This window comes from Schistosoma mansoni, assembly GCF_000237925.1.
Source record: "Schistosoma mansoni, WGS project CABG00000000 data, chromosome 1 unplaced supercontig 0210, strain Puerto Rico, whole genome shotgun sequence".
Classification (NCBI taxonomy): domain Eukaryota; kingdom Metazoa; phylum Platyhelminthes; class Trematoda; order Strigeidida; family Schistosomatidae; genus Schistosoma; species Schistosoma mansoni.
This window is the reverse complement of record NW_017385995.1, coordinates 160,466-188,460: the sequence shown is the minus strand read 5'-3', so window position 1 is coordinate 188,460 and position 27,995 is coordinate 160,466. Positions and strand designations below refer to the sequence as shown.

The window sequence follows — 27,995 nt, the reverse complement described above, 5'->3', positions numbered from 1 at the left end:
CTTTCTGAAGAGAAAAACGCTGGCCAGCCGATCTACTGTCGTAAATACCGAGGATTTCACCAGATCGTTTGCCAGTCGAATGTTCACTCTTGAATGGATTTATGATTGAACCGCGTATTCAACACTTCTATTGGAGCCTTACATCGATGTTGTGTATATTCACGATGAAGTGCCTTTCAAAACTTTTCGTTCCAATTGGGATTGAAGTTATAAAGATAGTTGTTTATGCTTATGAGTATCTTACATGGCCACTGTACTACTTATTCAGCAAAACATTGAGGTATATGCCTCTGCCCAACTCTCCTGTTGACAGCGACTGGACGTATAATGAAGAAGAAAGTCGAACTTTAGCACTTCCCGTACGTGAGGGTGATCCTGGTTCGCCATGGAGAGCAGTTGAGGCCCTCGATGGTCTGACGAGTTCACTTCCTGGATGTAAAGATTTAGTTGATGTTTGGCTCCGCACTGTCAAGCTGTGGCCTGATTTGCCTGCGTTTGGAACCAGAGCCGTTCTACGCACGGACTACAGAGTGAGTTTCCTACGGGACATTTTGGCCATACTATTTAATTCGCTGCTGCAAATAAAGCAATGAAGCCAGTATGAGTGTTGGTTCACGTAGTGGACGGTTTTTTGTTAACATGATTATCTTTGATCGGTTATTAAATCGAAGACAACTGTGACAAAGACTCTTCTCTGATTCCCGCTGAAATAAATTTCGAATTGATGGAAGACGGATTGTACTAATAATGTCAGAGCACCAATACCAAGAATAGCAAGTGTCATCAGAACGAACGACATAACTGCGTAACTTGTCACTCGATAAACTAGTTCGTTATCCACTAAATTTGATTCCGATGAAATTACGATCTATTAATTCCGAGTAACATTTGCAATTGCTGAAAATAGTCCGAATGAGTTACTGAAGCATGGACACATTCACTCTGTTCCCATGGATTTTAAGTTCCAACACTATTCGATAATTTTACTACTATTTCATTCTCTTTAGGACTCTATCATTCATCTCTAGTTTATTAATCACTAGTACTATGACTCAATCCTTTCCCATTCAAGTTTTACCTTCATTTTACCATGTTGAAGTTGTCTAGGGATCAGACTACTAGCCTGCTGATAATGTTACCTGTGAAACTTTCCAGCGACTTGATCACTGAGAATCAGTCACTCATCAATGTACAGGTCCCCACCAATCGCACCTCACCAAACTTCATACGTCCGGTGAAATTGAACAGCAACAAAATCTTCGCTTAGTTAAAATCCACATTATTCTTACCGTTTCAAGCTAGTTTTATTTTTTTTCTGTCTAATTAGATTGTCTTTGAGATGTTCCCACATATGCAGTGAAGTAATAGTTTACATCTGTTGGCTAATATCTTGATGTGGCACTTCTCAAGTACGTGCCACAAATGTTTGTCCGATTATTTCTTTTACTTGTTTGAAAACCAGATGTTCTACGTGTACTTTAACTTCCAGTCATCCATAGTTGTATAAATGAAACAAAACACCTGGTACCTGCTAGGATTGGACATTCTATCTAATGGTAATGTCGCAGAGTTGCGTTGTTGCGGAACTATGATTTTGTTCTCATATTAGTGCAAACCAAGCGATTCATATGGTGTTCACTAAATATGGATCCCTTATATGCTTCCATGTCGAATAGTCCTCACTTCTAAGTCTTAGTGTGTTTTCGTTTTTTTAGTAAGTATAATGGTAAGTAGATACTTCCCCATAAAAAGTAATTCATATGTTGTGTTTGTTATATATCCTAATTTCGTATGATTTTGTTCCGCACTAGCCGAGTCCCGACGGAAGACAAATGATTGAGCTCACTTTGGGTGAGTACTCTTGGGAGACATTTTGGGACGCTGAACGTCGAGTATCCCATCTAGCAGCTGGCTTGTATTCAATATTGGGGTCCATTAAGGAACATAATCAGCCCATTGCATTATTCAGTGAAACAAGAGCTGAGTGGATGTTTGCTGCTCAGGCTTGCTTTCGTCTCAACCGACCTGTCGCTACTCTGTACGCTACTCTCGGTGATGATGCATTGGTACATGGATTTAATGAAACTGAAGTCAGTAAATCGCTACACTTATCAAATGCATTTTTCACTACTTGTATTCATTTTACTAGTTTATTGGTGTGTCTAACTATGTTTACATATTTCTGGGTTCACTTAGATTTTTTTCCACAATTTTAAAAGTTAGTGTGCATTTACTATCAGATCCGACTACAGAGTATTCGCTTTGGAATGACGTAAATTAAGTCGTTCAATCCATTAACCAGATTAAGCTTCAATGGTTTGTGTTGAATACTGGTTCAAGAAATGCCAGGTTTATCTTTTGAATGTAGCTTTTAGCCATTTGATAGAGTTCGATAATGAGGTGTCACTTAGTTAACTACAATACGTTAGTAGTTCAAGGTGAGATTAACTACTATTTGATCGAAGTTGCTTTAGGCTACACATAAGCTGGTAATATCCAAGCTTAGTTAATAGTAATATAAGCAATAACTGCTAAAAATCACTTACATCTTCATTTATTAACTTTGGCTTCCAGCGTCAGGTTCTTGTGAATATATTCTGTAGGTTTCGGTGAAAGTAATCAATAAATATGACCAACCATAGCTCTGGCTAAGAAAAGCAACGCTTAAATAGTTGTTAATCGCTGGTGGTGGCAATCAACACAGTTTGATTGTAATAACTAATAAATCTAGGATGTCCTTATTAGTTGGGTGTTGACTACTCAGTCACTATCTTACCGTCCACGTAATTGTCAGGGGAGGGAGGGAATTTGAATCTTGATAATATAACTACGAAATTCTTAATCGGTACGTTATTCCCTGTAAATGTTATTTTTGTGTCTAACATCTTTTACACATTCAGGGCCCCATTACTATGGAGTTATTTTTTCAGTACCCTTATCTTGATCTTCGGACTTTAACCACGTACATTAAAATATCTAGTTAAATGCAGCACATTTTCCGGTGCACCGTTGTTTCAAGTGTTTCGTCAAGCTATAGATCCGAAACATTTGTTGATTACAAAGAGGAATAACAAAGAGTTCTAAAGGATACGAGGGAATAGCATGGTACAAAATGTCTTTCGTCATAGTTACTATATGACAAGACATTGAAGTTACGTGAGAATTTTCGTTAGCAAGCGAGCATTATCGTGGTGGGTGCGTTGTTTACAAAAATAAGAGGACGAAAAGCGAATGTCCGACTCTTTAACCGGGCCGGTGGACACAGTGAGTCTACTTAGAGGAGTTGAGAAACCGTGATTGCAAACCAATGATGCACATGGGCTTCAGTATCTTGAGGGAACAATTGGAGTATAAACCAACTGTTGGTTACCGGCTACCATAGGACTGCATCTCCTTACGATGCTCCACTGCCTTGTGGGTCAGACCTTTAGGTCAAAGATTCGGGGTGTGGCCCCCTAAGAAAACCACCTGCTTCGATGTGGGCACCTGGGCAGTATCATAGCCCTCACACAATTAGAATGAAATGACAATCTTTTATGTGGCGCATATATATCTGGTGCCCCCTTGTACCAATATTTGTGTTCAAATAAAAAAATAAATAATGTTCGTTAGCAATGTAAGCTGTTTTGATGGTATCTTAATCTGACCTGTTTGTTATTTTCTCATCCACCCATTTATCTATTTCAACACATAAATATTGGTACAAAGGGGCACCAGATATATATGCGCCCCACAAATCTCATCTGGTTTGTGTGAGGGCTGTGATACTTCCCGGATGCCCAAACTGAAGCAGGCGGTTTTCTTAGGAGGCCACACCCGGAGCCTTTGATCTAAAGATCTGATCCACAAGGCAGTGGAGCATCGTGAGGAGATGTAGTCCCATGGTAGCCGGTGACCAACGATTGATTCATACGCTATTTGTTGCCTCAGGATACTAGAGCCCATGTGCACCCACCTATAGTGTGGTGAGGTGCAAGCAGTTTCTGTTCTAATTTATTTTCACTCATTATAAATTGGTGTGTTCTCTTTCTATATGATAATAGTCGAATGGTCAAGTTTTCAGGCAACATATGATGGAAGTACGATAAACAGGAGAGTCGTTGTTCACGGGATTTATCTAGTGCGTTGCAGGTTTGGAACCCAATACACTTCAGCTTTCCAACCTAGTAGTGTCACTAACGTTCACACATAGTGTGGCTGTGTGAAGTATTTTAACTAATCTTTACTTGGTAAACGAGTAACCGAATTGTGTCAGTTCTCTGAGCAGGCCAAAAGGGTATTGCTGGAACCATCGTATAATGTGTTACATTACCTGCAATTGTCTGATGATTATAATATTTCATCTCCTCAGCTATTTAGTGATTGTCATTACGTTTTACCTAGTAACTTGACGATTGTTTTTATTGCTTGTAAGTGGTTCTAATCAGTCATCAATTTTTATTTTTTGCTCGTAAAGTGTAACTTCAGTTTATATAAACATGTTTTGTATATTCAATAAGAAGCTTTCTGTGTGGACCGTTTTAATCTCAGGCTGTGGTCGTGTTCACAAGCGATGAGCTCTTATCAAAAGTAATTAAAATTGTTCAAAGATGTCCTTCAATTCAACGTATTATCTATTTCACAAATGGAGTTTTTAATCGAGAACTTTACACAGAAGTTGACAACCTGGCTGTTCCATCTGGAAGTGCTACCGCTAGTGTTGCAGAAGCTCTGACAAAATGTCCGTCAAATTTACATCTACACGATATAATCGAAGTCGAACGTTTGGGAGCTGCAGTAATCATGAAAGATAGAGAAAAGCAAACAACGAGTACTTCCACACCAATTACAGGGGATAGTAATCACTCATCAAACGGTTATGAAGGTTTATGGATGCCTCCTGCATCAGAACGTGCCAGTCCCTTAGATTTAGCTGTGATCATGTACACAAGTGGATCAACAGGTATGGTTTGAACACTGTTTTTTAGTGATTTCGGTGTTTTCACTTATCCATCGATTTTAATGAACCACTATAGCTTTCTTTATAGCTTATTTGTACCTATCGAATTCCCCAGTTTATTATTCTTTGACTATGCATATAAATATATGAACCTTGGAAATGTACCAACAGGTTTGCTTTTATTCTAAAAGTTGAATTGTGTGTAAAAACGTGATTCCCTGTACCTGAGAAGTATTAGTAACAAATGTTACTCTGATATTAATCCTGAAAACTGTGTATATAAGAACCAATTATCTTGTTATGTTCTGTGCATTCATCATGTATATGATAACATTTTATACTACAAGCTTAGGTAATTACTTTGTTTAGAAAACTATATTTCAGTATTTTGAACAGATAAATATCCATCACTCGAATCATTAGCCACATTCCAACATATTTAAACATTACTTAACTATGTGGATCGAAAGTTTTGGTCAATATACACCCACTTTCTCTTCAATATTTCACGACCCCCGATTAGCCTTTATTATATAAAATGTATAATTTTGAGTTTAGCTAAGACTTTTACTTGGCAGCAAGCCAAGTGTTTTAGACTGGTAGTATAAATCAAGCAACCTATCATTACAATAATGCCTATTCCTGTTTACGTAATTTTCTGAATCTCCCTACTCACCATATTGTTCACGTGTTACTACCTAAACTAGTCTCTACATCGTCTGTTTTTTTGTAAACTACTATACTACTCATCTGTCAACATAAAACCAAACTATTTCTCTCATGGTAATAGTTTTTCAACAAATTTGCTTTTTACTTTACTGTCTCGTGAGCCCATTAGATTGCTCTCTATGGCACCATTCGTTGATCACTGATAAAACTTCTGAAGTGACTGTGAATGTGAGACCAAAAGTGTACTTTATACATTTATTTGTGATATAACCACTTAAAAAGTTTTGTGCTACTTTTTCGAAACATATAACGAAAACTGTAGTAGGCTTGCTACTGCCTTGTATTCTGACCGAAATCGGATAATGTTTCAAGCTAATGAATTAGGTAATCACCAAGACCCCACCCACGATGTTGTGATAGTCGAACATATTTTAGTCCTATGCAAACTCTTTGTACCCACTAAACCAGTTTAAGAATTGAACATCCCCTGGTTGTTTTCTGATTCTATCCTGCCTATTTTTGTGATTTACACATAAATTTACGTGCTTGTACGTCAGACAACTGACAAAAATAGAAAACCGCTCAATTAATTTAGTTCCTTATTTTTCGGATATTACTTCTTATTCTTGCATCTCTTTCTCGCTTTAAATGAGTAAAACCTATTATAGTAAGATTGTTACTGTTCATCAATTCAAGTTTGCATAAACAGTGGCAAAACGAAAGTATAAAAATTAATTTCGCAGTCTTATCAGAAATGAATTTATTGATTTTATTTTGTTTGAGTGAATGAGCGATCAAACGTTCATATAACGACGAAAAATATTGCCAATATTAGTAGTGTTAAGTATGCATATATGATTGATTTAGTGTAAGTAGTAAACTCTCTTATTTCCCGCAATGAGAATGCAAAATTTCGAGTATGACTGTGCTACACATTAGACTACTATAGTGAAATTAAACCTACGATTTATGTCTTTTAGAACCAAATGTTAGAAAGTTAAGTAAACTTATTCACGAATCAGGTGATCATGTTTGTTTAATAAATACGTATTATCTGAGTCTAATGAAAGCCATGCTAAAAGATACTTCATTTTTCGTGGGAATGTTTTTTTAAAGTTGTGTGTGTTCACCTCAATGTGTAACTCACGTGAATTTTTTTTATTTCGCTGCGTAAGTATGTGCATTTGTTTGTGGCTATATTGTAGTTGTTTTCTATTGATCGATTTAGAGTTTATAGTGAACTGTTATCATAATCGATATCATCAGAAAGGTTTTGTGGAAATTGTAGTAATTTAATAATTAAATTCATTAGGCGATTAAAGCTAGACCACCATGAAAAACCTGGAAGCTTGAAGAGGTATTTCCTGGAGTTCTAGTGAGAAGCCGTGACCAGTGGCGTCCAGCTGTCTGTTGTGAAGCAGTAACTTACTGACGACAGTAGTGGACGGTGGTGCAATTTCGTGTATTAGTTGAAGTTAGACATTAACACCGTTGAAAGCCGGATCAGTGGTCTAGAGGTTAAGCGTTCGCTCGCGAAACCGAATGTCCTGGGTCCGAATCTCGCTAGTGGGATCGTAGATGTGCATTGCTGATGAGTCTCATACTAGGACGAAACGGCCGTCCAGTGCTTCCAGGTTTTCCATGGTGATCTGGCTTTAATAGACTCATGAATTCAACTATAATCGATATCAAGTGATGCTTGTCAGGGTTGTCCGCTTTTCCCATTTTCGTTTAACTTATTCATATATATTCTTTTAGCGACAAAGTTTTCGTCGTCTAATCTTTCACAAGTCGATCTGTCAGGAGATCCACTTTTTGAGTTGACTGGTTGGTGAAAAGGCCAGTAAAATTCAGTCTTCTAATCGCCTTGGGTGGCAACGCTAACGTGTTTAGGATATGGTTCTCCCTATTTAAATGCAAAATATTGCTTCAGGACTGGTCTGCGTCAACGCTTAGACTAGTGATAAAAATTAATATAATTAGTCAGTCATTTGAAAGTCTTATTGACCCTGGTAGATTTCTGAATAATGAAATGTCGGTTATCTTTTGCGTCACATGCGGCTTAGGCAAGTGGTCGGTCTACCAACCAAAGGACAGCTTTACTGCACAAAAGTTCGTTCTTTTATACTTCATTTCTATGAAATGTGACTTCTAGATACGGGGGTACGTACGTTACTAGTTTTTGATCGTAAATCCCCTCGAATTATTGCTCGTGTATGCTGGGATCACTGAGTGAACAATGCTGAAATTAAGCATAGGATACTATCTTAAGATGGAAAATCAGTTGATTATGCAGTCCATTTTCCCCAACTGGCATAATGTATTACGCATCCCCGACCACTATCTACCTCGATGGGTGATGTTGGGTGACATAGGAGTAGGGTGGAGAAAAGCTATGAGTGACTAAACCAATGTGTATCATAAGTCCTTAGGATCATTGACTGGGGACCAGCCATGTAGGTAGGTTCAGACTGCTCTAACCCTACAAAGTTCGCGTTATAATCGCAACTAGTGTTTGGAAACACCGGTTGATACAGCTCCGAATTGTTCTCAGTGACCCAGGCGTATTCACTCATTTTTTATCACTAGATCCTGAGTCCAAATGTCTTTATACTTGACTTTCACTACTAATACTACCACTGATATTGTCACTACTCTGCTACTTGCCTTGATAGTTTCATCTCGCTTTTTTATATGGTGTGGAAACTTGAACCTATGCACTTATGTTTCAGGTTGTACGTTACATATGACTGACTGTCTAGGGTATATCCATGCGTCGAATTCTTTTTTTCCCATTTTTAACGGCTCTACCTTTTCTATAGTCTGTTAATTTTTATTACACCAGTTTATTCATAATGTTTGTATGCAAAAGTTGTGTACCGGTTATCTCTTGTATCTAATAAATCTTATGGTCAGTGATTACCCTCTACCTTCAGATTAGCTGAATCCAGAAGAGAATGAAGATTGTCTTTCATTGATGTATAGCAGTCAATATTTGGCAGTGATTCCTTTAGTATCAGTGATCCACAGAAATCCGTTCACGTTGTTTGACATCGTTAGGATCGTTAAAAAACATCGGATTCTTTACATATAAATGTAGAATCGAACAAACGGTGCAACTGACAAGATTTACTATTTATCATAGACACAAGGGGGTTTTTGTGGAGATTTTAGTAATTTTTTTATAGTTAAGATCATGAGTCAATTGAAGCTAGACCACCGTGGAAAACCTGGAAGCACTGGACGGCCGCTTCGTCCTATTATGGGACTCCTCAACAGTGCGCATCCGCGACCCCGCACTCTCGAGATTCGAACCCAGGACCTACCAGTCTCGAGCCAGAGCCCTTAACCGGTAGACCACTGAGCTGGCATCCAACGGTGTTAATGTCTAACCTCAACCAATCCACGAAATTGCGCGACCAACTTCCAATGTACTGAGGTAGATACCTGTCTCTACCTGACATGGATTAGCTCCACTGGCCGCGACTTCTCACTAGAACTCCAGGAATTACCTCAAGGAGCCAGTCACTAGTGAGCATATGATCATTATCACAAGGTGGTTTTTGTGGAGATTTTAGTAATTTTTATAGTTAAGATCATGAGTCAATTGAAGCCGTCCAGTGCTTCCAGGTTTTCCACGGTGGTCTAGCTTCAATTGACTCATGATCTTAACTATAAAAATATTTATCATGGGGTTTATCAGATCAATCGTATATGGGCATTTTTTTAGGTCGATTGTTAAGATACCTGCTAATTCAAGTTTTATAGATTTGCTTCATAGTTAAAACATACTTGAGTCATTGGTTCAAGTGTGCGATATTATAAGACTAGTCGATTATTCCTATACCTTTTGTGCAAAAACCGCTTATATTCTCTGACTGTTTAAACTCCTGTAAACGGTGTCTTTGCCCCCAAATGCCCTGGTACGGCCGAGAGTGGGGAGAGTCTGCTCTCCCTCTCGAAATGCTCTCATATGGCCACGCGAATATATAGCCTCTGCCAGGGAAGTCCTACTCACTGCCTTCTCGTGGCGGGGGTGTTGTTTACGAGATTGAGAGGACGAAAAGCGAATGTCCGGCGCTTTAACCGGGTTGGTGGATGTGGAGGATCCACCTAGGGGAGTGGGAATACCCTGATTCCAAACCAATGGTGCACATGGGCTCCAGTATCCTGAAGGAACGAATGGCGTATGAACCAACTGTTGGTCACCGGCTACCATGGGTCTGCATCTCCTCACGATGCTCCACTGCCTTGTGGACTAGACCTTTAGGTCAAAGGCTCCGGGTGTGGCCCCCTAAGAAAACCACCTGCTTCAGTCTGGGCACCTGGGCAGTATCACAGCCCTCACACAAAACGAATGAGATTTGTGAGGCGCATATTTATCTGGTGCTTCCTTGTACCAATATTTATGTGTTTAAATAAATAAATAAGTCTTTACGAATTCATGACCTACAGAGTAATAGTTAATCGCATGTTATCCACAGCCCTACTAAATCTAAAAACGTATTATATTAACTGAAAGAGTTACGCGGATATTATTTTCGATCATGCCTATAGGCAAAACACACGTACACAAGTAAATATTTGTTTTAAAATATCTATCCGATTTTCGATTAGCCTTTTGTATTTATTTACACGACACATTGTATTTAATAAATTCTACTTCATACAAATTAAAAATTGATTACTCCATGCATTAGTTTATAAACTAACAGCATATATACTAGATGTAAAATATGTATTTTGTGCATTGGGTGTGGTCGTCATAACTCCATTATTGTTGTTCACCTTTAATTTATTGTTAAAAAAAAAATACATATACAGATTAGTCATAATTGTATACATGATCTACCATTATATTAGTTAACTTCAACAATTATATCTAATAAAAATTAGAAATTCTCTTATAATTTTTTCAGTTCGGGAAATGTTGTTGGCCTTACAGCAATCAAAAATAACAAATTTATATTTAAATCAAGTTACTTTTAACTTTCATTGGAATTTTTTATTCTGACCTATTGGTCAAAATATTCTTAATGTATAGAATTTATATTTTTGTTAATTCCTAAAGTATATTAAGGACTTCTCAATGTTATGCCATTTTCATTAGTTTTATGGTCACAAATTGTTTAGTGCATTTTTGGCATTAGCTATATATAAATAACTAGATCTAATTTCTGTTAGTTTATATACTATACATTTTCTAACTCCACTTCAGGCAACCGAGTTTTACCACTAGCAACTCTTATGAAAGTTTGATTCAGAGCCGAACAAATAGATCAGTATTTGATTATAACGTTACGTTAATACTGTTACTAATTGGTCTGGTCATAAATGACTAGTATTTTCTTTTTCTCATTGAATTGGGACACAAAAAAGCTCAGTACACTGATGTACCAAAATCACCTACCTTACATTGATTTCCTTTATTTGAAATAAACGAACAACTTTCAACCACCTTACTCTCAACTTAATTGTTAGTTTTTTATTGTTACTTTTGTAAGTTCTGTCTTTAACTCGGCAAAACACATGTACCTTGGACTGAATGAGCATTTTGTTCTTATTCATCAATTCGTTATGCTTAGATCAACTTGATAATTAAAATATCATATTTAATTCAAATTTAAAATTGCATCTCTTTTTCATATTGTATAGGTCAACCTAAAGGCGTTGAAATGACCCATGAAAATTTAGTAAGTGCCATAGCTGGTCATCTACAACGTTTACCGAAACTTCGTAGTAATTACGACATATATATAGGATATTTACCACTAGCTCATGTTTTAGAGCTTACCTGCGAATTATCCTGTGTCATTATGGGTGTACGAGTAAGTTTCATGACAACTTTCTGCATACTTTTTTTTGTTACAATGTTCTTGTTTAAAATAACAGTTTAAAGCACAATAAAGGGAAACAATTGTACTTACGCCTGTTGTCCCTCGTGGAGGAGCAATGGTTGCCCGTCAGCGTTCTCCATCGAACTCTGTCCTGGGCAATCTTTTCCAATTGTTTTTGGTTGCTATTCATTCTTTCAATATCTGTCTCCAATTCCCGATGCAAGGTTCTCTTTGGCCCACCTCTTTTCCTTTTGACTCTAGGATTCTAAGCCAGTATGCCTCATGATGCAGTTTCATGATTTCCTCAGTGTATGTCATGACCGCCTCCAACGTCTTTTCCTAATTTCCTCTTCATCAGGAAGCTGGTTTGTTCTTATCCACAGTAACCTTTTGTTGATGGTATCTGGCCAACGAACATTGAGTATTTCGTGTAGACAATTGTTTATAAATACGTGCACCTTTTTGATTATGGTTGTAGTAGTTCTCTAAACTTCAGCTCTGTTCAGTAGAACTGTCTTGATGTTCGTATTGAAGATTCTGACTTTGCTGTTGGCTAGTCAGTGTTTTGAGTTTCACATGTCCTTTACATGTAGGAAAGCTGCCCTTGTTTTGCCAATCCTCGCTTTTACATGTGCACCAGGTCCTCCTTGTTTATCAACTTGAAAGTTTCCATCTCTTCCTGAGTTTCTCCATCAAGTGTGATTGGGTCTTGTTCTCAGTATTGTATTTGAGGATCTTGCTTTTTCCGTTGTGTATGTTGAGGCTTACTGCTGCAGGGGCTGCTGCCATACTGGTTGTCTTCACCTGCATTTGTTGGTGTGTATGGGATAGAAGGGACAGTTTATCTAAGAAGTTGCCGTTAAGTCTTCTACGTATTTCTGCTTGTCAGCTCTAATACTCTTCTTCACTTGCTTGTTTGCTTCTGCGAATTTGGCCTGTGCCTTAACTTTCTCTGCTCTTGTTCGAATGTTGTTAACTGCTATCTTTTCTTGAATTCTGCCCAGGGTTTCTATAGAAATCCGTTCTTTATAATGATGCCTCTTGCGGCCCAACTTTTCTTGACATGCTGAAGTTAATGCTTCTTTGATCCCTTCCCAGTTGTCCTTTATAGTAGTCTCCTCTTCTTTGAGTAGATCTTGTCAGGCTTAAAACCTGTTGTTGAGAGCTATCTTGAATTCGTTGAGTTTGTCAGTATCTCGAAGAAAGGCTGCACTCAAAGTTTGTAATGCTATTTCTCCAGTTGTCCATTGCTTTTTTAGCTTCAGTTTCATCTTGGAAATCACCAGGTGGTGATCTATAGCTATGTTAGCTCCTCCCTTGGTTCTCACATCTTCCATTGACTTTCTGAATATTTTAGTGATGCAAATATGATCGATCTGGTTCTGTGTAGTGTGGTCCGGTGAGACCCATGTAGCTTTGTGTATGCGTTTGTTGAAGGCACATGAATTTGCAAATCTGTCACCGTTCTCGCTTCTTGCTCACAGTCCATGTTGTACCATGATATCTTCATACATGGTGTTGTCCGTCCCAACTTTGGCGTTTAGGTCTCCCATCAGGATGGTCAAGTCTTTTCCTAGACACTTCGCCGCGATCGATTGCAGACTCTTGTAAAACTGGTCCTCATCGTTGTCGTTGCTATCATTGGTGGGTGCACAACATTGGATAACATTCATTGTGATCCCCCCGTTCTTTGTGTACTTTGATGATTCTGGATCCATGAGATTTGCATCCTATAAGTGCTTTCCGTGCTTCTTTGAACGGCATCAGAGTGACTCCTTGAGTGTGTGGAGCTTTTTCTTCTTCGCGACCAGAGTACAGCAGCATCCCTCCTAAATCTAACAGTTTCTGTCCAGCTTGTGTCCAATGAGTTTCACTGATTCCGAGCACCGCCAATTCGTATCTCATTTCCGTGGCTATTTGATTGGTCCTTCCGATCTCGTACACTGCCTTGACATTCCATGTACCCATATTAATTGTTGCTCCGGTTGTTAGAAGGGGTATCGTCCTCGTGACTTCCGAAGAATATCGGCTTTCACTATGGATCGTCATGATTCACCTAAATGAAGATCCTCCAACTCCCAAAGGCAGAGTTCAAATGGTATAAATGATTTTTTCTGGTCAGCGTTTCTTAGCAAGATTGTTTTCTACGGTATGTGGTTGCTGAGCCCATACCCAACCCTCCTCCTTTATCCGGGCTTAGAACCGACAATAACCCTAGAAGTGCTACAGGTGGAGTTATATGAATTTCTTTTATTTCATAAATTCTTTCCAGTTTCTGAGAATTCTATATTGTACCAGATTATAATATTGAATAAAGCCATTAATAATAATAATAATTTCGAAACAATAGTTTTAACTATTAAAATCAAAATAAGTATTGACATATCAGAAAAGTCTTGGTTAATGCTTGATATAGATGTAGAATAGTATTCAAAAGACAATTATCATAAAAGAATTAAATAGTTTGTATACAGTTGTTGACTGGAAAGAAGAGTTCAGGACATAGTCGTTTAGAGGATCCTGGCCTATGCTCCACAAGGGGTAATAAACGTAAATAAGTATAGGATGAATATACGAATATCTTAGCAGAGTAAACTGAGAAAAGCATGAAAACAGGATTCTAGTAATAGAAGATCAATTTCAGAGGTTATATAGTACTAAATGCCAGTAAATTAACTGAGTTAAATTTAGCTTAGGAAACGAAAATAAAAGAAACAGAATTGGGGGTGTGAGAAGATCAGTGTCACGTAACCAATTGTTAAAACTATAGTCTTCAAGGCAAAGAACAATCGACAGAGGTGTTCGCCTAAGCTCAAATTTGGTTTAAATCTTTGTATATTAATGGCTTTGCTGAGGCATAAACTTCAGATCGAAGTTTATACTTTATGTCTTATAATACAGATGTCACAACGTAGAATCTGGTACATATGTACATCGGTTCAAGTTGCTATACTTCATTATCACAAAGAGGCGAAGTCGTTAGACCGAACCCAAGGATAGGAGAGGTAGTAACAGTATCAGTGGTAATAGAAAAGATTAGATACAATTCGAGTAGAAAACAAGTTAGTTAAATTAAGACCAAAAAAATTCGTGAGGAATTCATAAGCTACCTATGCCTATTTACATGGACATACATAACGCATGTCCCAACCACCTCATTTGATGAGGATTTACTAACTCGTCAATCGATTTCTTATTCTTACCTAGTATTATACTCATAATCCTGAGATTGCTTACTCCGTGGTCCCAAAATACACGAGCAATGCTTTGTAGGGATATATATATATATATATATATATATATATATATATATATAATCAAATACCAGTAACCTACGGATATCCACTACTCTCAATGACCATGTTTCACATCCATATAGTGGAACGGAGCGAACTGCTGCGCAGTAAACTCGTTCTTTAATTAAAAGACATAATGAGTTTGTCAATATGTGGTCAACGTGAACTTGACGCACATCTATGAATGATTGCTAAGCTTTATTGTATTGTTATAAATTTTCCACAGATTGGTTACTCGAATCCACAAACACTAACGGACACTTCATCCCGTATTAAACGAGATTACTGCTTAGGTGATGTCAGTCTTCTTCGACCTACTCTTTTTGCCAGTGTACCTACTGTATTAGAACGTATTTCTAAGGCTGTTTGGGAAAAAGTGAACGCTGGCGGTGAATTTCTTCAAGCTGTAAGTTTACGTCAAAATGTTTCTAATTCATATACTCTACATTAAAGATTCTGGTATTATTAAGTCTTCCTAACGTCACCATCGTTAATAGGAAATAAACTTTCGTTTATTATTTCATTTATTATAGATAAAAAATACATATTCATCTCGGCGGTAAACAGTAGTTAACTTATTGTATTGACTGGTCTTTATGAATTTTCTTACATATTACAGGATGAAAATGTATACAACAATCAACCTCACAGTTATCCAGTTATTGGTATTCTGTAAAAAACACTGAGTATCTTTTTGTAAGGGTTCGACAAGAAATATTTTTATTTATCAATAAGCTCATTCTTTATTTAAAAATTTAATTCACATCTGTCAATACTGAAATTGAAAACACTAATCTCAAACTTTTTGAACGGTGACTGGTAGTTTTGTAGAGTCATATACATTTTTTCACTTTAGTTATTAACCTTTGTGATCTAGTTTTCAATATTTTTAAACTTTATGAAATAAAGTTTTTGAGTTTAGTTGACCTCCTACTGGATGGTGTACTTTCTTCCACAATGTCCAAATCAGAGTATGATACACTGTGATGACGTATCATGTGGCAAATCTTGTTCCACGGGTTTCAAAAAGTACTATTGTCCAGAACTTGATAACCATTTGAGTGTCCAAATAATAGGTTTTTCCTCCGAAAATATCGTTTTGCTGTGAACGAGGAAACAGATGGGGGACAACCAGTTGTATTTGAATATAAAATTGCAGAATCTCTTGGTGAAATATGCGGTGACTTTCGTATTGTTGTTAACGCTCAGTTAAGTTCAGAAAATTATGTGTTCAGTCCACTTTCAAGCATTAGATCACAGTTTGAAATCTTACTGCTAGCATCCACTTCGACTTGGCTGCATAGGTAGTGTTAAACAGCTCACTCATCATTCGTTTACATCAAAGCTCAATAATAAATCAGTACTGGGTGGATGAATTATCATCCATTTTAAGATTTTCGTAATACAGACATTGCTTTCATTTGTGAAACCACCTTGTATATCTTTTTTCAATAGAATGTTTACTGTCAATTGTATGGCAAATTGTGAAATGTTTTCGTCAACCTTCAAGAATCTAAACCTTTAACTGGTTTGTGTCTGACTAGAATAAATAACTAAGTACGTATTATTAATAGAAAAGGTCACCATAAACAGTGATTTTTAATACATTGAATCACTTCTCAAAACCTAATTTTATTAAAATTAAAATAGAAACTTTACATTGAAATTTTTGTATTCTATAGTTCACATTAGTGAATTGATTAACTATAAATAACAGTTAATGTTGATAACCCGGTTGTTGTGAAATGTTGACAGTTTTACTGTTTAATAAATAAAAGTTAGAGGTAGTGATTCAGCATAAGGTCATGTTTACTTTATACTAAATAAAACATTGGTATTATCATTAACTATACACGTGTATCATCGTGGCTGATTTCGTATTGAAGTTTATCTACATCATTTTTTGTGTTCTCCAGTCTTATCTACAATTAATCTATATACATTAATAACTACTGGTTGACTTAATCAATTGTATTAAATTATACTCTTTTTAACACGTTGCGAAGTTGATTCATTATGTCTCATCTTTTCAATGATTACATAATCGCAATTAATGTGTTCGATCTTATATTTATGACCAATGATGATTATGATAACATTAATTATTGACAATATTAGCTCATATTATCTTTCTTGTAGCATTTTGTTTAAAAAAAACCGGTTATCTGTTTGATAGAAATACCAAATCACATCAGCTTTTGTGAATTATTTTTTGTGGTAGTCATGTGGTAATTATGAGAATATTGTAATATGAAGTGCCAATTAGAAAATGAGTAATATTATGATCTTGTACCTGTGTGTATTTGCCTGGATAAAAAAGTTGACGTAAAACTTTGTAAAACATAGTAATTTTATGGCACTTATTTTTCGGTTCAATCTATATCTATACTCAGCTAGTCCTACTTTGATATGATGTTAACTGGAATGACTAACGATTGACTGCAAAAAATGTCTATAAGAAAGCTGGACTGAAATTTTTTGAATTTTTTAAATATGTGAGATATGAAAAATTACCTTAAAAATCGTGCTAAATCATTTTGATAATCTTAAAAATACTCATGAGAGTGAATTGAAATAAAGCTTATATAAATTATCGTTTCTGTTCATTCGAATGTATTCTTAGTTTAGCAAGTCCATAAACTTAAGTGCGAAAAAAATGTAGAAAACTAGTCAGGATTTTATCTAATGGTTTTAATGACTTTTGATGCTAGCTAGCGTATAATAATTCGTAGTACACGTTTTACAAATATAATTCATGTTCTGGATTCCTCTGCTTCCACCCAGTCAATGGTATTCGTGTGCGAATTTTGTAGGTATATTATGAAACTGTGTTATGTAATATATTTTTATGTATTATAGGCTTCTCAGATTCAGTAGATTGCTAAGTTTCTCCAGTCAACTGATAAACATAGTCTCGTTTTAAACTATCTTTTCAGATGTAATACAGTTAACAGTAAAAATGAATAATCGTAGAACAACAAATAATTTGAACTAGTTTTGATATTGAAATAAAGTATTGCTATTTTCCATTTCTTTTCGTTTTCCTGCCATAAAAATATTTGTTAGGATTATCTTGTTCACGTTAACTTTTTAGTTTGTTATCTTTTTTCATATAGCTCTTCAAATTTGCATATGCCTACAAATGCCGACGAATTCATGGTGGTTTTCCAAGTTTCCTCGTGGATCGGTTGATTTTCCGTAAGGTTAGATCGCTCATGGGTGGACGAATTCGTTATATTGTTTGTGGTGGAGCACCATTATCAGAAGATTCACAATTATTCACAAATATATGCATCGCACCTATTGTACAAGGGTAAGGCTTTTATTCCGACTATTCAGGGAGATATATTTATCGACTAAAAATGCATGCCGTGAGGGTCACATGTCAATATCATCGTATCATCAGCTTCTCACTAAGCAAGGAAGTCAAAGATCACCGGTTTGAGCACTTCACACTTAGCACATATCCAGACATCACTCCATTTGTTTCCCGTGTATAACAAAATTAGTTTCCCTCCACTTACACAATAACATATGGTTTAGCCTACACTTACTAAGTTGCGTTCTTCACTACTTTGTAGTGAGCAAGAACATGAGCGGGAACAACCAAATGTTTTTTAATACAACATTACGGGATATCTTGGTCAAATCTGAAAGCCATACAGTAATACTTCATTTGCAAAATATCTATCAATTGTCTCAGATTTTGTTGTTCCTTTATCTCCATACCAATCACCCTCTGTTCTCGTTCTCTTCGATTTTCTCAACCTCTTGCCTCCAGACATTCCACTTTCGGTTGGTGAGACATGCTAATTATATCTGTCAATATCAGTAGCATACATCACACACATCTCCAACTAACTCTGTCTCAAGCTATCCTTCCCAGTTGTTACCAAGTGCTGTTCATAATTTTGCTATCTGATTCAATTCTCCATCCCATATGTTCTTTGGTCTGCCTCCTTTTTCTTTACTTTGAAGATCCCGAGTTTAGGGCTTAGTCTATGATGCAGTTTGATGGTTTCTTCAAAGTGTGTCCTATCCACCTCCAACGTCTTTTCCTAATTTCCTCTCCAGCTGTAGGCTGGTTTAAGCTCTACCATAATACGTTTTTGCTGATGGTGTCCGGCAGACGGATCTTGAGTAAAGTGTATAGACAGTTTATAAATAATTCTAACTTTTTGATTATAGTTGTAGCAGTTCTCCGTTTTTGGCTTCGTACATTAGATCCGTCTCGACATTTGTATTGTAAATATATTACTTCATAATAAACACTAATTGTGTTTTATGCCAAGTACTTGACTATTTTTCAAATCGTCACTCATGTGTTGCTCTAATTTGTCAAATAAAAATTTTCAGTTTTTTGTATGGTTTATTTCGTTTATTTCCTAGAATTGTGTATCAGGTGTTATACAGTAGTGATGAACTTCATTTCATATGTATATATATATATATATATATATATATGGAGAGAGAGAGAGAGTAATTTGGTGTAATGCCGTGCAGTTTTCATAGATATAATGATTTCAATAGTTATTAAACTGTTTACTTTTTTCATTTCAGTAGTTTTTTTGTAAAAAGTTGACCGTAACACACATTTAGTTTACTTGGGCAATTAAATTTAATTAGGAGGCCTGTTAACATGTATCGGAATATGGTTTTCATTGTCTTGTTTTAAGATTATGAATCTTTATCGTTAGAATCCAGTTTGGATTTCATTTTTGAAACATTCAAAATCTAATTCACTTCATAGGCTCAGATTTTGTTTCTTTGGGTTAGCTTGAGTGGTTGGACAATAATATTTAGTGTTACATATTATTAATACATAAAATCAAGTTTATTCTTGAAATTATTCTACTTATTTGTTGAGAGCATTATAGTCACTTAATGAGCGATGTTTCGAACTAAATATAAAAATTCAACTCCTTTACTGACAAATTTCTTTTACAGTTATGGGCTTACTGAGTCATGTTCTACTGGCGCTTTGATGGAGTGTGGGGATCTGCGATGTAATCATTCTGGAGCACCTGCTCCTACTCTGCAGATTCGTCTAAGAGCATGGCCTGAAGGTGGATATTCTCCCTATGATACACCGTCTCCACGTGGGGAGATTCTTTTATCTGGTAAACCGGTTTCTCGAGGTTATTACAAACAGCCTGAATTGACAGCTAGAGATTTCATAACCGATCAAGACGGTACACGTTGGTTTTGTACTGGTACGTTTCTATTAATTAACTATTCCTATCGTGCTAATAAGTAAAGTTTGTTTTGCTGTATATTATTTCAATTACTCAAGACATTTCTTGGCAGTTATCATCAATCGCTTGAGGATAATTATTTTAAAATGTATGTAATAAATGAGACTTTACTACTGTTTGAGCCTCCCTTCCAAGTGCTCGCTCTAAGAGCAGATTTAATTCTGTCAATTTACCGTTTTGAATAATGTAATTGTTGCAAAATTATTGTGATTTTCAAAAGTCAGTATTACGTTTTGTTATAACACTCTGTTTTCCCCGTCTACGCGAATGAGGGACGCCAATTTTCTGTAGACGAGTATCTACCAGTGTCTATTCTACAGGACTTCAACACAACTTGGATCAAAAACACGTGACTAGCCTGACTAGAACGTAAGTATATTTCCACATCAAAAACTGATAACAATCACAATAATAATAAGGGCAGTCAGTCAGTCAGCCAGCTACAACGTAGGACCAGGCACATATATGCATCGGTCCAAGTTGCCATGCCTCGTTAGCACAACAAGATGAACACCGGATTCATAGAAGTAATTAATTTAGTGGTGGTAGTATATAAAGAAAGGTTGTATATAAGGATATAGTACAGGAAGGAAGAGAGATATGAAGCAATTTTAATCTCATAGTTTAAGGGAAGATAAAGAGTGTATACACCTACGCCATTGTGATCGATTCTGAGCCATGTCACCTAGAGTCTCCAACCATTGGTTACGATAGTCACGCGGACCCCAACCAGGTAGTCTGCATCTGCCAACATGGCTCAGGCTAGAAGTTAGTGACTTCAAACACTGATGCCATGTTTTGGTTTGGCCGCCCCTAACTCTCTTCCAACCATCCCCTACACTAGTCAGCATTGCGCGTCGTGGTAATCGGTGTTCAGGCATACGTAACACGTGGCCCAACCATCTCAGTTGATGAAGATTCATGACCTCATCAACTGATTTACCATCATCCCCTAATACCCTGCGTCTAACCTCACTATTACTTACCCGGTGATCCCAGCAGATGCGAGCAATATTTCTAAGACATCTGTGGTCAAATACTAGTAACTTACGAGTATCTTCTACTCTTAATGGCCATGTTTCACAGCCGTAAAGTAGAACAGAGCGAACTGATGCGCAGTATACTCGTCCCTTAATTGATAGACGGATATCTCGTCTTCGCCATAGGTGATGCAAGTTGGCAAAAGCCAAACGAGCTTTTTGAATCCGTGCTGAGATTTCGTCAGACACCAACCCGTTAGGGCTGATCAGACTTCGAAGATAAGTGAAGTTGTCGACGCGTTCGACTACTTCACTCCCTATCCTTAGTTCAGGTGTTGACGCAGGCCAGTCCTGGAGTAACAATTTACATTTGGATGGGGAGAAACGCATCCCAAACATCCTGGCATTATTACTGAGTTCCAACAGAAGACTCTGCATTTTGTCAGCGTCTTCACCAAACAGGACTATGTCATCTGCGTATTCTAAGTCGCTTAGTGGTCCCCCTGGTAGGAGATCAATTCCTGTAAATTCAGTCGACGAGAGTGTTATTTCCAGCAACAGGTCTATAATGAAGTTAAACAAAAATGGGGATAGTGGACAGCCTTAACGGACACCACTTGAGGTTGTAAAATCATATGACAGTTCGCCATAAGCTCTCACTCGACTGATAGTGTTCGAGTAAAGAGCCTTCACAAGGTTTATGTACTTCTCAGGTACACCTTTCAATGACAGACATTGCCACAGAACCTCTCGGTTTACAGAGTCAAATGCTGCTTTTAAGTCAAGAAAAACTATCATTGTCGGACGCCGATAAACGTGTCTGTGCTCTAAAACTTGACGAATGGTGAATATGTGGTCGATACAGCTACGACCAGGTCTGAAGCCAGTCTGATTTTCTCGTGTTTGCAGTTCACGAGTCTTAGTTAGGCGCCCGATAATTATTGAGGCTAGTATTTTAGATACTATGTTAGTCAGACTAATCCCTCTATGGTTATCGCAGGATGATTTTGACCCCTTTTTATATATTGGGACAATAAGTGATTGTGACCAGTCGGATGGGATTACATCCGTCTCCCAGATTTTAGCCAGAATATTAGTCAACCTAATCGCTAAAATTGGACCACCATATTTAAAGACCTCTGGAGCCAATCCATCTGGTCCAGCTGCTCTTCCTCGTTTCAGATTACCTATAGCCTTTTGAACTTCAAGTAGGGTCGGGGGGCCTACTTCAATGTTCCATTCAGGTTTTCTGGGAATAGTGGGTAGTTGTGCAGTAGCTGAAGGCCAGCTAAACTGTTCCTTAAAGTGTTCCGCCCATCGTTCTAAACGTTTGGGTTGAGAGCAGATAAGGGTTCCGTCTTTTTCCGAGATTGTCTCACTTACACTTGACTTCTTAATTCCAGTTTCTTTTATTAGTCTGATGAGTTGCCTGGTGTTGCCTACAGCCGCTGCCTTTTCCATCTCTTTTGCTTTCGTTGCCCACCACTGCTCACGATCGTTCCTTAGACTTTTAGTTAACCTAGATCTAATTTGTTTACGCTCTTCGTCATGTTCAGAGCCTGATGGGATGAGTTTACGCGAATCCATCAGTGAAATAGACTTAAAAGAAATCCATTGGTTTTTTGGAGCCCTATGGTTTAAATGACTAATAGATGTTACTGCTGTTTCCACAGCTGTTCGTGTGTCTTTCCAAGCAGTATCTGGGTCAGTCTCGTTTACAGAACTGCCTAGATGTGAACTCAGTTGTTTCTGGAATTCGCATTTGGCTTTTTCGTCCTCCAGTTCAATCCTAATGCGTCTTCTTAGTGTACTTTTCCTGCGTCCATTGAGGTGCAGACAAATGCGCGCTCGTATTAAAGCGTGATCAGAGTCTAAACAAGTATTCCAATACGAGCGACAATCTTCTATTGAGCCTCTCCAACGATGACTGATGACAATATGGTCTATTTGAGTCCATCGTTGGTTTGGTGCAGGTGGTCGCCATGTTAGACGATGTCTCTCCTTATGCTTAAAATTAATGCTTGCTAAAAATAAACGATTGTCTGAGCATAGTTGCAACAGACGATCACCATTATCGGTTCGTTGAGCCGGAATACTAAAACACCCACCTAAATGTCTTTCTGTTTGATTTAAGCTGCCTACCTGGGCATTAAAGTCACCCGCTACGACTACTATGTCTGAGCGCTTAGCTTTCTGAAGAAGCTCAGAGAGCTTTCTGTAAAAGTCATCTTTCACCTCATCATGGCTGCAGTCAGTGGGAGCGTAGGCAGAAACGACGAAAAGGCAACGACGTGTGTCCCTATCCTTCCGAGTTCTTACGGAGCCATTTAGCCGGACAGCACACAGGCGACTGTTAACGGGGATCCATTCTAGTAGTGCCTGTTCTGCCCTTGTACTTAGTGCTATGCCTACACCTGCAAGTCCGCGAGAACTAGCCAACGGGTCGCCAGATACACGGAGGGTGTATTTCGTTGGCTGTCCATTTTGGCGAGGTGAGGTCAAGTGAATGACCACACTGGGATCCTGTATGCGTGTTTCGGAGACACAGCATACATCAATGGTACGAGATTCTAGGGTTTTAGCTAAGGAGGCCTGTTGACCGATTTGGCATAGGGTACGTACGTTGAAGGCTCCAATGTGTAGTTTGGAGCGAGGTTTTAGTAGACCTGGGACAGTGTTTCGCGCACTAGAATCGTTGGCCATGGTGACACTTGAGGAGGAAACCGAGAGAGGAAGTTTAGTGTTGAAAGTCAAGGTAGAAGGAATAGTAGGAATTGAAGAAGGAGATTGATTATGAATACAGTGGTCTTGAGTGCTGTTAGAGGTATGAGGGCAGTTATCACTTCCCGGTTGCCCACACCGTGGAAGGATTCTTCTAGAGGTACCTGAAAAGGAAATTGGGTTAGAAGTGGTCTTAATGACCTGAGAGCGTGACCGCAGTGCCCAAGGGACAACTGCTTGAGGTCGGTCACACACGACCTTTTTGTGGGTAGTTTTTGTGTTAGCTCCGTGGGATCAGGCGAGGTGTGCATTTTTAGGGTCGACCTTTTCTAACCCCACCCCTCCTTGTGGGAAGGCAGCATCGCTGTCATGCTGGTTGTCTGAAGGAAACACCTTACTGCTGTCACACCTCTATACAGTCAGCAGTACGACTCGACTTCGGACCTTGGGTTTGCTGCTTTTAGTCTCACCGCTCTTCAACCGACCTGTCTGGCATGGTAGGACCTCGAGGAACGATTGTTCCAGCCAGCATAGCTCGATTGCTTCATCACGATAGGCAAGCCTGACCACCACGTCAAGGTAGCAGCAACGGTCGGAAATAATAAGGGCAAGAGTATATATAACTCATCCAGTACCGGTCTGACTAAGCAAGCAACCAATCAGTATCTTCCTAGCCCACACATCACGTTCGGGCAATTCTATGAATTGTTTCAAAACTTATATGAGGATATCCTGATATGGAGTTAACTTTAATTTTATCACTCATTTATATCTTCATATTCAATACATTCTGTAAATAATAGCGTTGATTAGTTTCTAGACACAAATAATTTTGTATGTTACATTTTATTCTTATGAATTTATTTTTCAGGGGATATTGGCTTAATGCATACAGATGGAAGTTTATCAATAATTGACCGTAAAAAAGATCTTGTTAAACTACAAGCTGGGGAATATGTTTCCCTTAGCAAAGTTGAAATGGCTCTTAGTCAATCAGCCTATGTTGAACAAATTTGTGTTTATGTGGACCCGATGCAAAATTATCCAATCTGTTTCGTGTCACCGAAATTAAAATCGCTTATTGACTTAGCAGAATCTTTGAACTTAGTCCACTTACTACATGAAGCTCGTTCAAAACTTCCTATAGAATCAATGAAGGATTCCATCGCTATCGAACATGTGGAACGAGCTGTTCTCTGTAAACACCCTCAAGTGAGTTTTATTCATTTAGAAAAATATAGTTTTAATAAACAATTAAATTTGGGCATAATGTCATCTTATGATATAATGTTTCTATATTTCGTGATAAGGTCATTGTATGTCTACCTTATGATCTTGTAATTCAAGGTCAATTCCTTTCGCCCTATTACTAAATTTAAGCTCGTTGTGAAAGTCACACCATATGGTGTGATGTGAATGTCCTTTCGAAGGTCTCTCACGTCTCTGCTAATCTTATTGGACAATAAACGTGTGTCAGGTATGAATAAAAACACACCTACAATTTATTCATTTTTATGTGATGTATTATGTAATTAATGGATTAATGTCATGATAAAATTGTTTACTAACTGCTTGTTTAAACTTGTATAGCCAAGTGCTTTTCAAATTTAATTTATTTCTCTATTATTTTTATAGTCTTGTGTATTATATTACTGGATAAAATAAACTTTTATTTCCTTGCATAGCTACTACTAAATTCCCCCAAATCACCATTGTAAAACGGAGTGAATTTCTATTCATTTGTATTGGTTGCTTGAATCTTCCCACTGATGCTATGGATTACATGCAGTTGATCCATCTCTTTTCGCTTGATATTTCCATTCAGTCGCAAGCCAGTGTCTATCTGAACTCGGCAGCTAAATGGATGTGGATGGGTAATACTGTGGGTGTTTGAGGTAAAAAAAAAATCACTGGGTTCGAGTCCCCGTGTGAACACCAGCACGGATGGGCGTACATTCGCCTGATGAGTTGAGTCCTAAATGTGACAAAACGCTCGTCCTTGATTCCACTGCTAACCACCATCCAATTCTGCTTAGAATACTTGTGACTTACTGGGAATATCAAGGGGATCCTCAAAAGTTGCACATATCCCTAAAATAAACTGATCAATCTCATATAGTCTATAATATCAACAGGAAGATTCAAACAACCAATAGGAATGAAGAAGTGTTCTATTTTCAGATGATTAGCTCATTATACTATTTGCCCAGTGTGGTGCCTATTGTTAATAAACTTACCATGCCTATTTTTGTGGTTGAGGTGTCTATTATCCTCAGCTAATGGGCTTGTTTGCGATTTAAAATCATTCGGAGTCTCAAGTCATTGGTCTGGCCTAGTGAACAGTCATCACTCGACCACACTTTGTATCACTATTTATCATCTATTGATCAGTATTCTTCACGTTCGTCTTAACAACCGAACATTTCGTTCACCAACTTAGAAAATCCTACCCCATAACATATCAGTCACCATTGTCTCATTATTGTAAATAACTTTTGCGGGTAAAATTATAGTCATGTAATTTTGTGATAATGTTACGCTAACATGTTATTTTTCATCAACCTTTGCTCAATTCTGATATGTATTAGTTAGTTGTCAAATGTCTTAATGGTGTATGTTTACTAATCCTTTTATATTTATGTTCCAATTAAAGTGCTTCTCTGTTTTTTCTCTTCATTATTCTAGATTATACAAGCTGTGTTAAAAGATTTACAACGAGTTGCTAGAGAGAAACGTTTAAGCACGTTTGAAATACCACAAAAAGTCGCTTTAGATACTATAGCTTGGACACCGGACACTGGTCTTGTAACAGATGCATTAAAATTAAAACGTTTCAACTTACAAACTCGTTTTCAACATGAAATTGAAGAACTCTATCAAAAGGATACACGAGCATAATTATTAAATTAATAATAAATATTATTCACCAAGTGAAATACAGAAATGAATATTGAAATGTATGCAGTACATTCCATCTTCATCATTAGTATTTAATATATATGTGAATGGATATAATACCAACAGCTTATTTGTATTAAACCTTTCAAATGGACTCAAACGGTTATCAATTAAATCATATAAACCGACCATATATATATATATATATATATTCATTTATCTTTTGTTTTACCAGCCAGTTATTGTTGTACACAAGTCATTGGACATATTCATTATGGTCGTCAAAAAAACATTGTATGTATGTGATTCTGTAGTTATATACGTACATAATTAATGGTACTTGAATAGTTTGCCCTTTTCAACTTCTATGTCTTCATATCGACCCCATTCGTTTGTGGCTTCCTCAAATTTCTCTATGGTATACTTCTCTCGCTCATTCTGATTAGTCAGTTTTCGCAGAGTTGTATCTCTTTTCATCAATTCATTTGTCTTCTTCCTGTAAATCTTGGTAGCAGTAGTAGTAGTAATACCAATGATAATTATCGTAACAGTGACGATCAAACTAGTGTATTTAAAATTGTTATCTCCGAAGATACATCTCTTTTTCATTCTGTTTCGTTCGATCTTCATTTTCATTCATTAATATGATTAATACTACACATATTTCATATATATTATTTTTTGCTTTTATTCTGTTTCTTGTCTAAATATTTACCGTGTCACCGGTTGATTTTTTCTTTGTAGTTTCGTGTATTTCTAATTGTCTTGAAGACATTCGTGTCTGTTTTATAATCTTAGTTCGATGTTCAATTATTTTATTCGTTTTTTGGTATTAAATGTAACAAATGGTGTAACTTGATCATCTCATAAGTTTGTCATTGACACTTCGTTATCAATTCAATTTATTGGTTTATTTGATGTAGCTTTATGTGTATCTGCATCTATATTTACAAATATCTAAGAAAGATTATAAAAAACTAGTATCTTCAGCACCTCATTTCCACGCATAAACATTTGCTCATTCATTCATTTTTCACCAATCTTTTCTAAGTACACATCGTCGTTTTATTTGCAAGTAACGTTAGTTGACAACAAGTCCTTGTGTCTGTATTGATTTGACTTACTATTTACTTGCTCCTTTTGTAAATTTTCATATTTGTTTCCTATAAAGTAAAAATTATTCGCGGAATGTTTTTCTCAACACTCCCCTCCTTAATTACCAAGAGTTTTGCATTACTAAATCTAGCCAACTGTTGTTACCTTGCCCATACTATTTGGTTGAAAAAAATAATTAAATGTAATTATTTGTGGGAATTGAATGGAACCAGATTTGGAATAGCGTTGTCTTCCCTAATTTTACTTCATATTGCCAAGTGTTTTCCTTATTTTATTTCTCTACC

At 37.1% G+C, this 27,995-nt stretch overlaps 1 protein-coding gene across 2 annotated transcripts; it reads left to right on the top strand.

The window, feature by feature from the left end:
- Positions 1–91: 91 nt before the first annotated feature.
- On the top strand, positions 92–27,966 carry Smp_103160.1 (the record flags this gene model as incomplete). Of its 2 annotated transcripts, XM_018792857.1 has the most annotated exons (10): positions 92–235; positions 269–530; positions 1,812–2,090; positions 4,531–4,942; positions 11,264–11,436; positions 14,968–15,147; positions 17,858–18,054; positions 19,689–19,954; positions 24,569–24,909; positions 26,383–27,966. In XM_018792857.1, 10 exons carry the CDS (start codon positions 102–104, stop codon positions 26,593–26,595), a joined length of 2,457 nt encoding a protein of 818 aa, XP_018644467.1. The 2 variants fall into 2 exon arrangements, with proteins under 2 accessions (XP_018644467.1, XP_018644468.1); XM_018792858.1 differs by having other exon boundaries at positions 102–530; positions 26,383–26,595.
- Between the last annotated feature and the right edge of the window lie 29 nt (positions 27,967–27,995).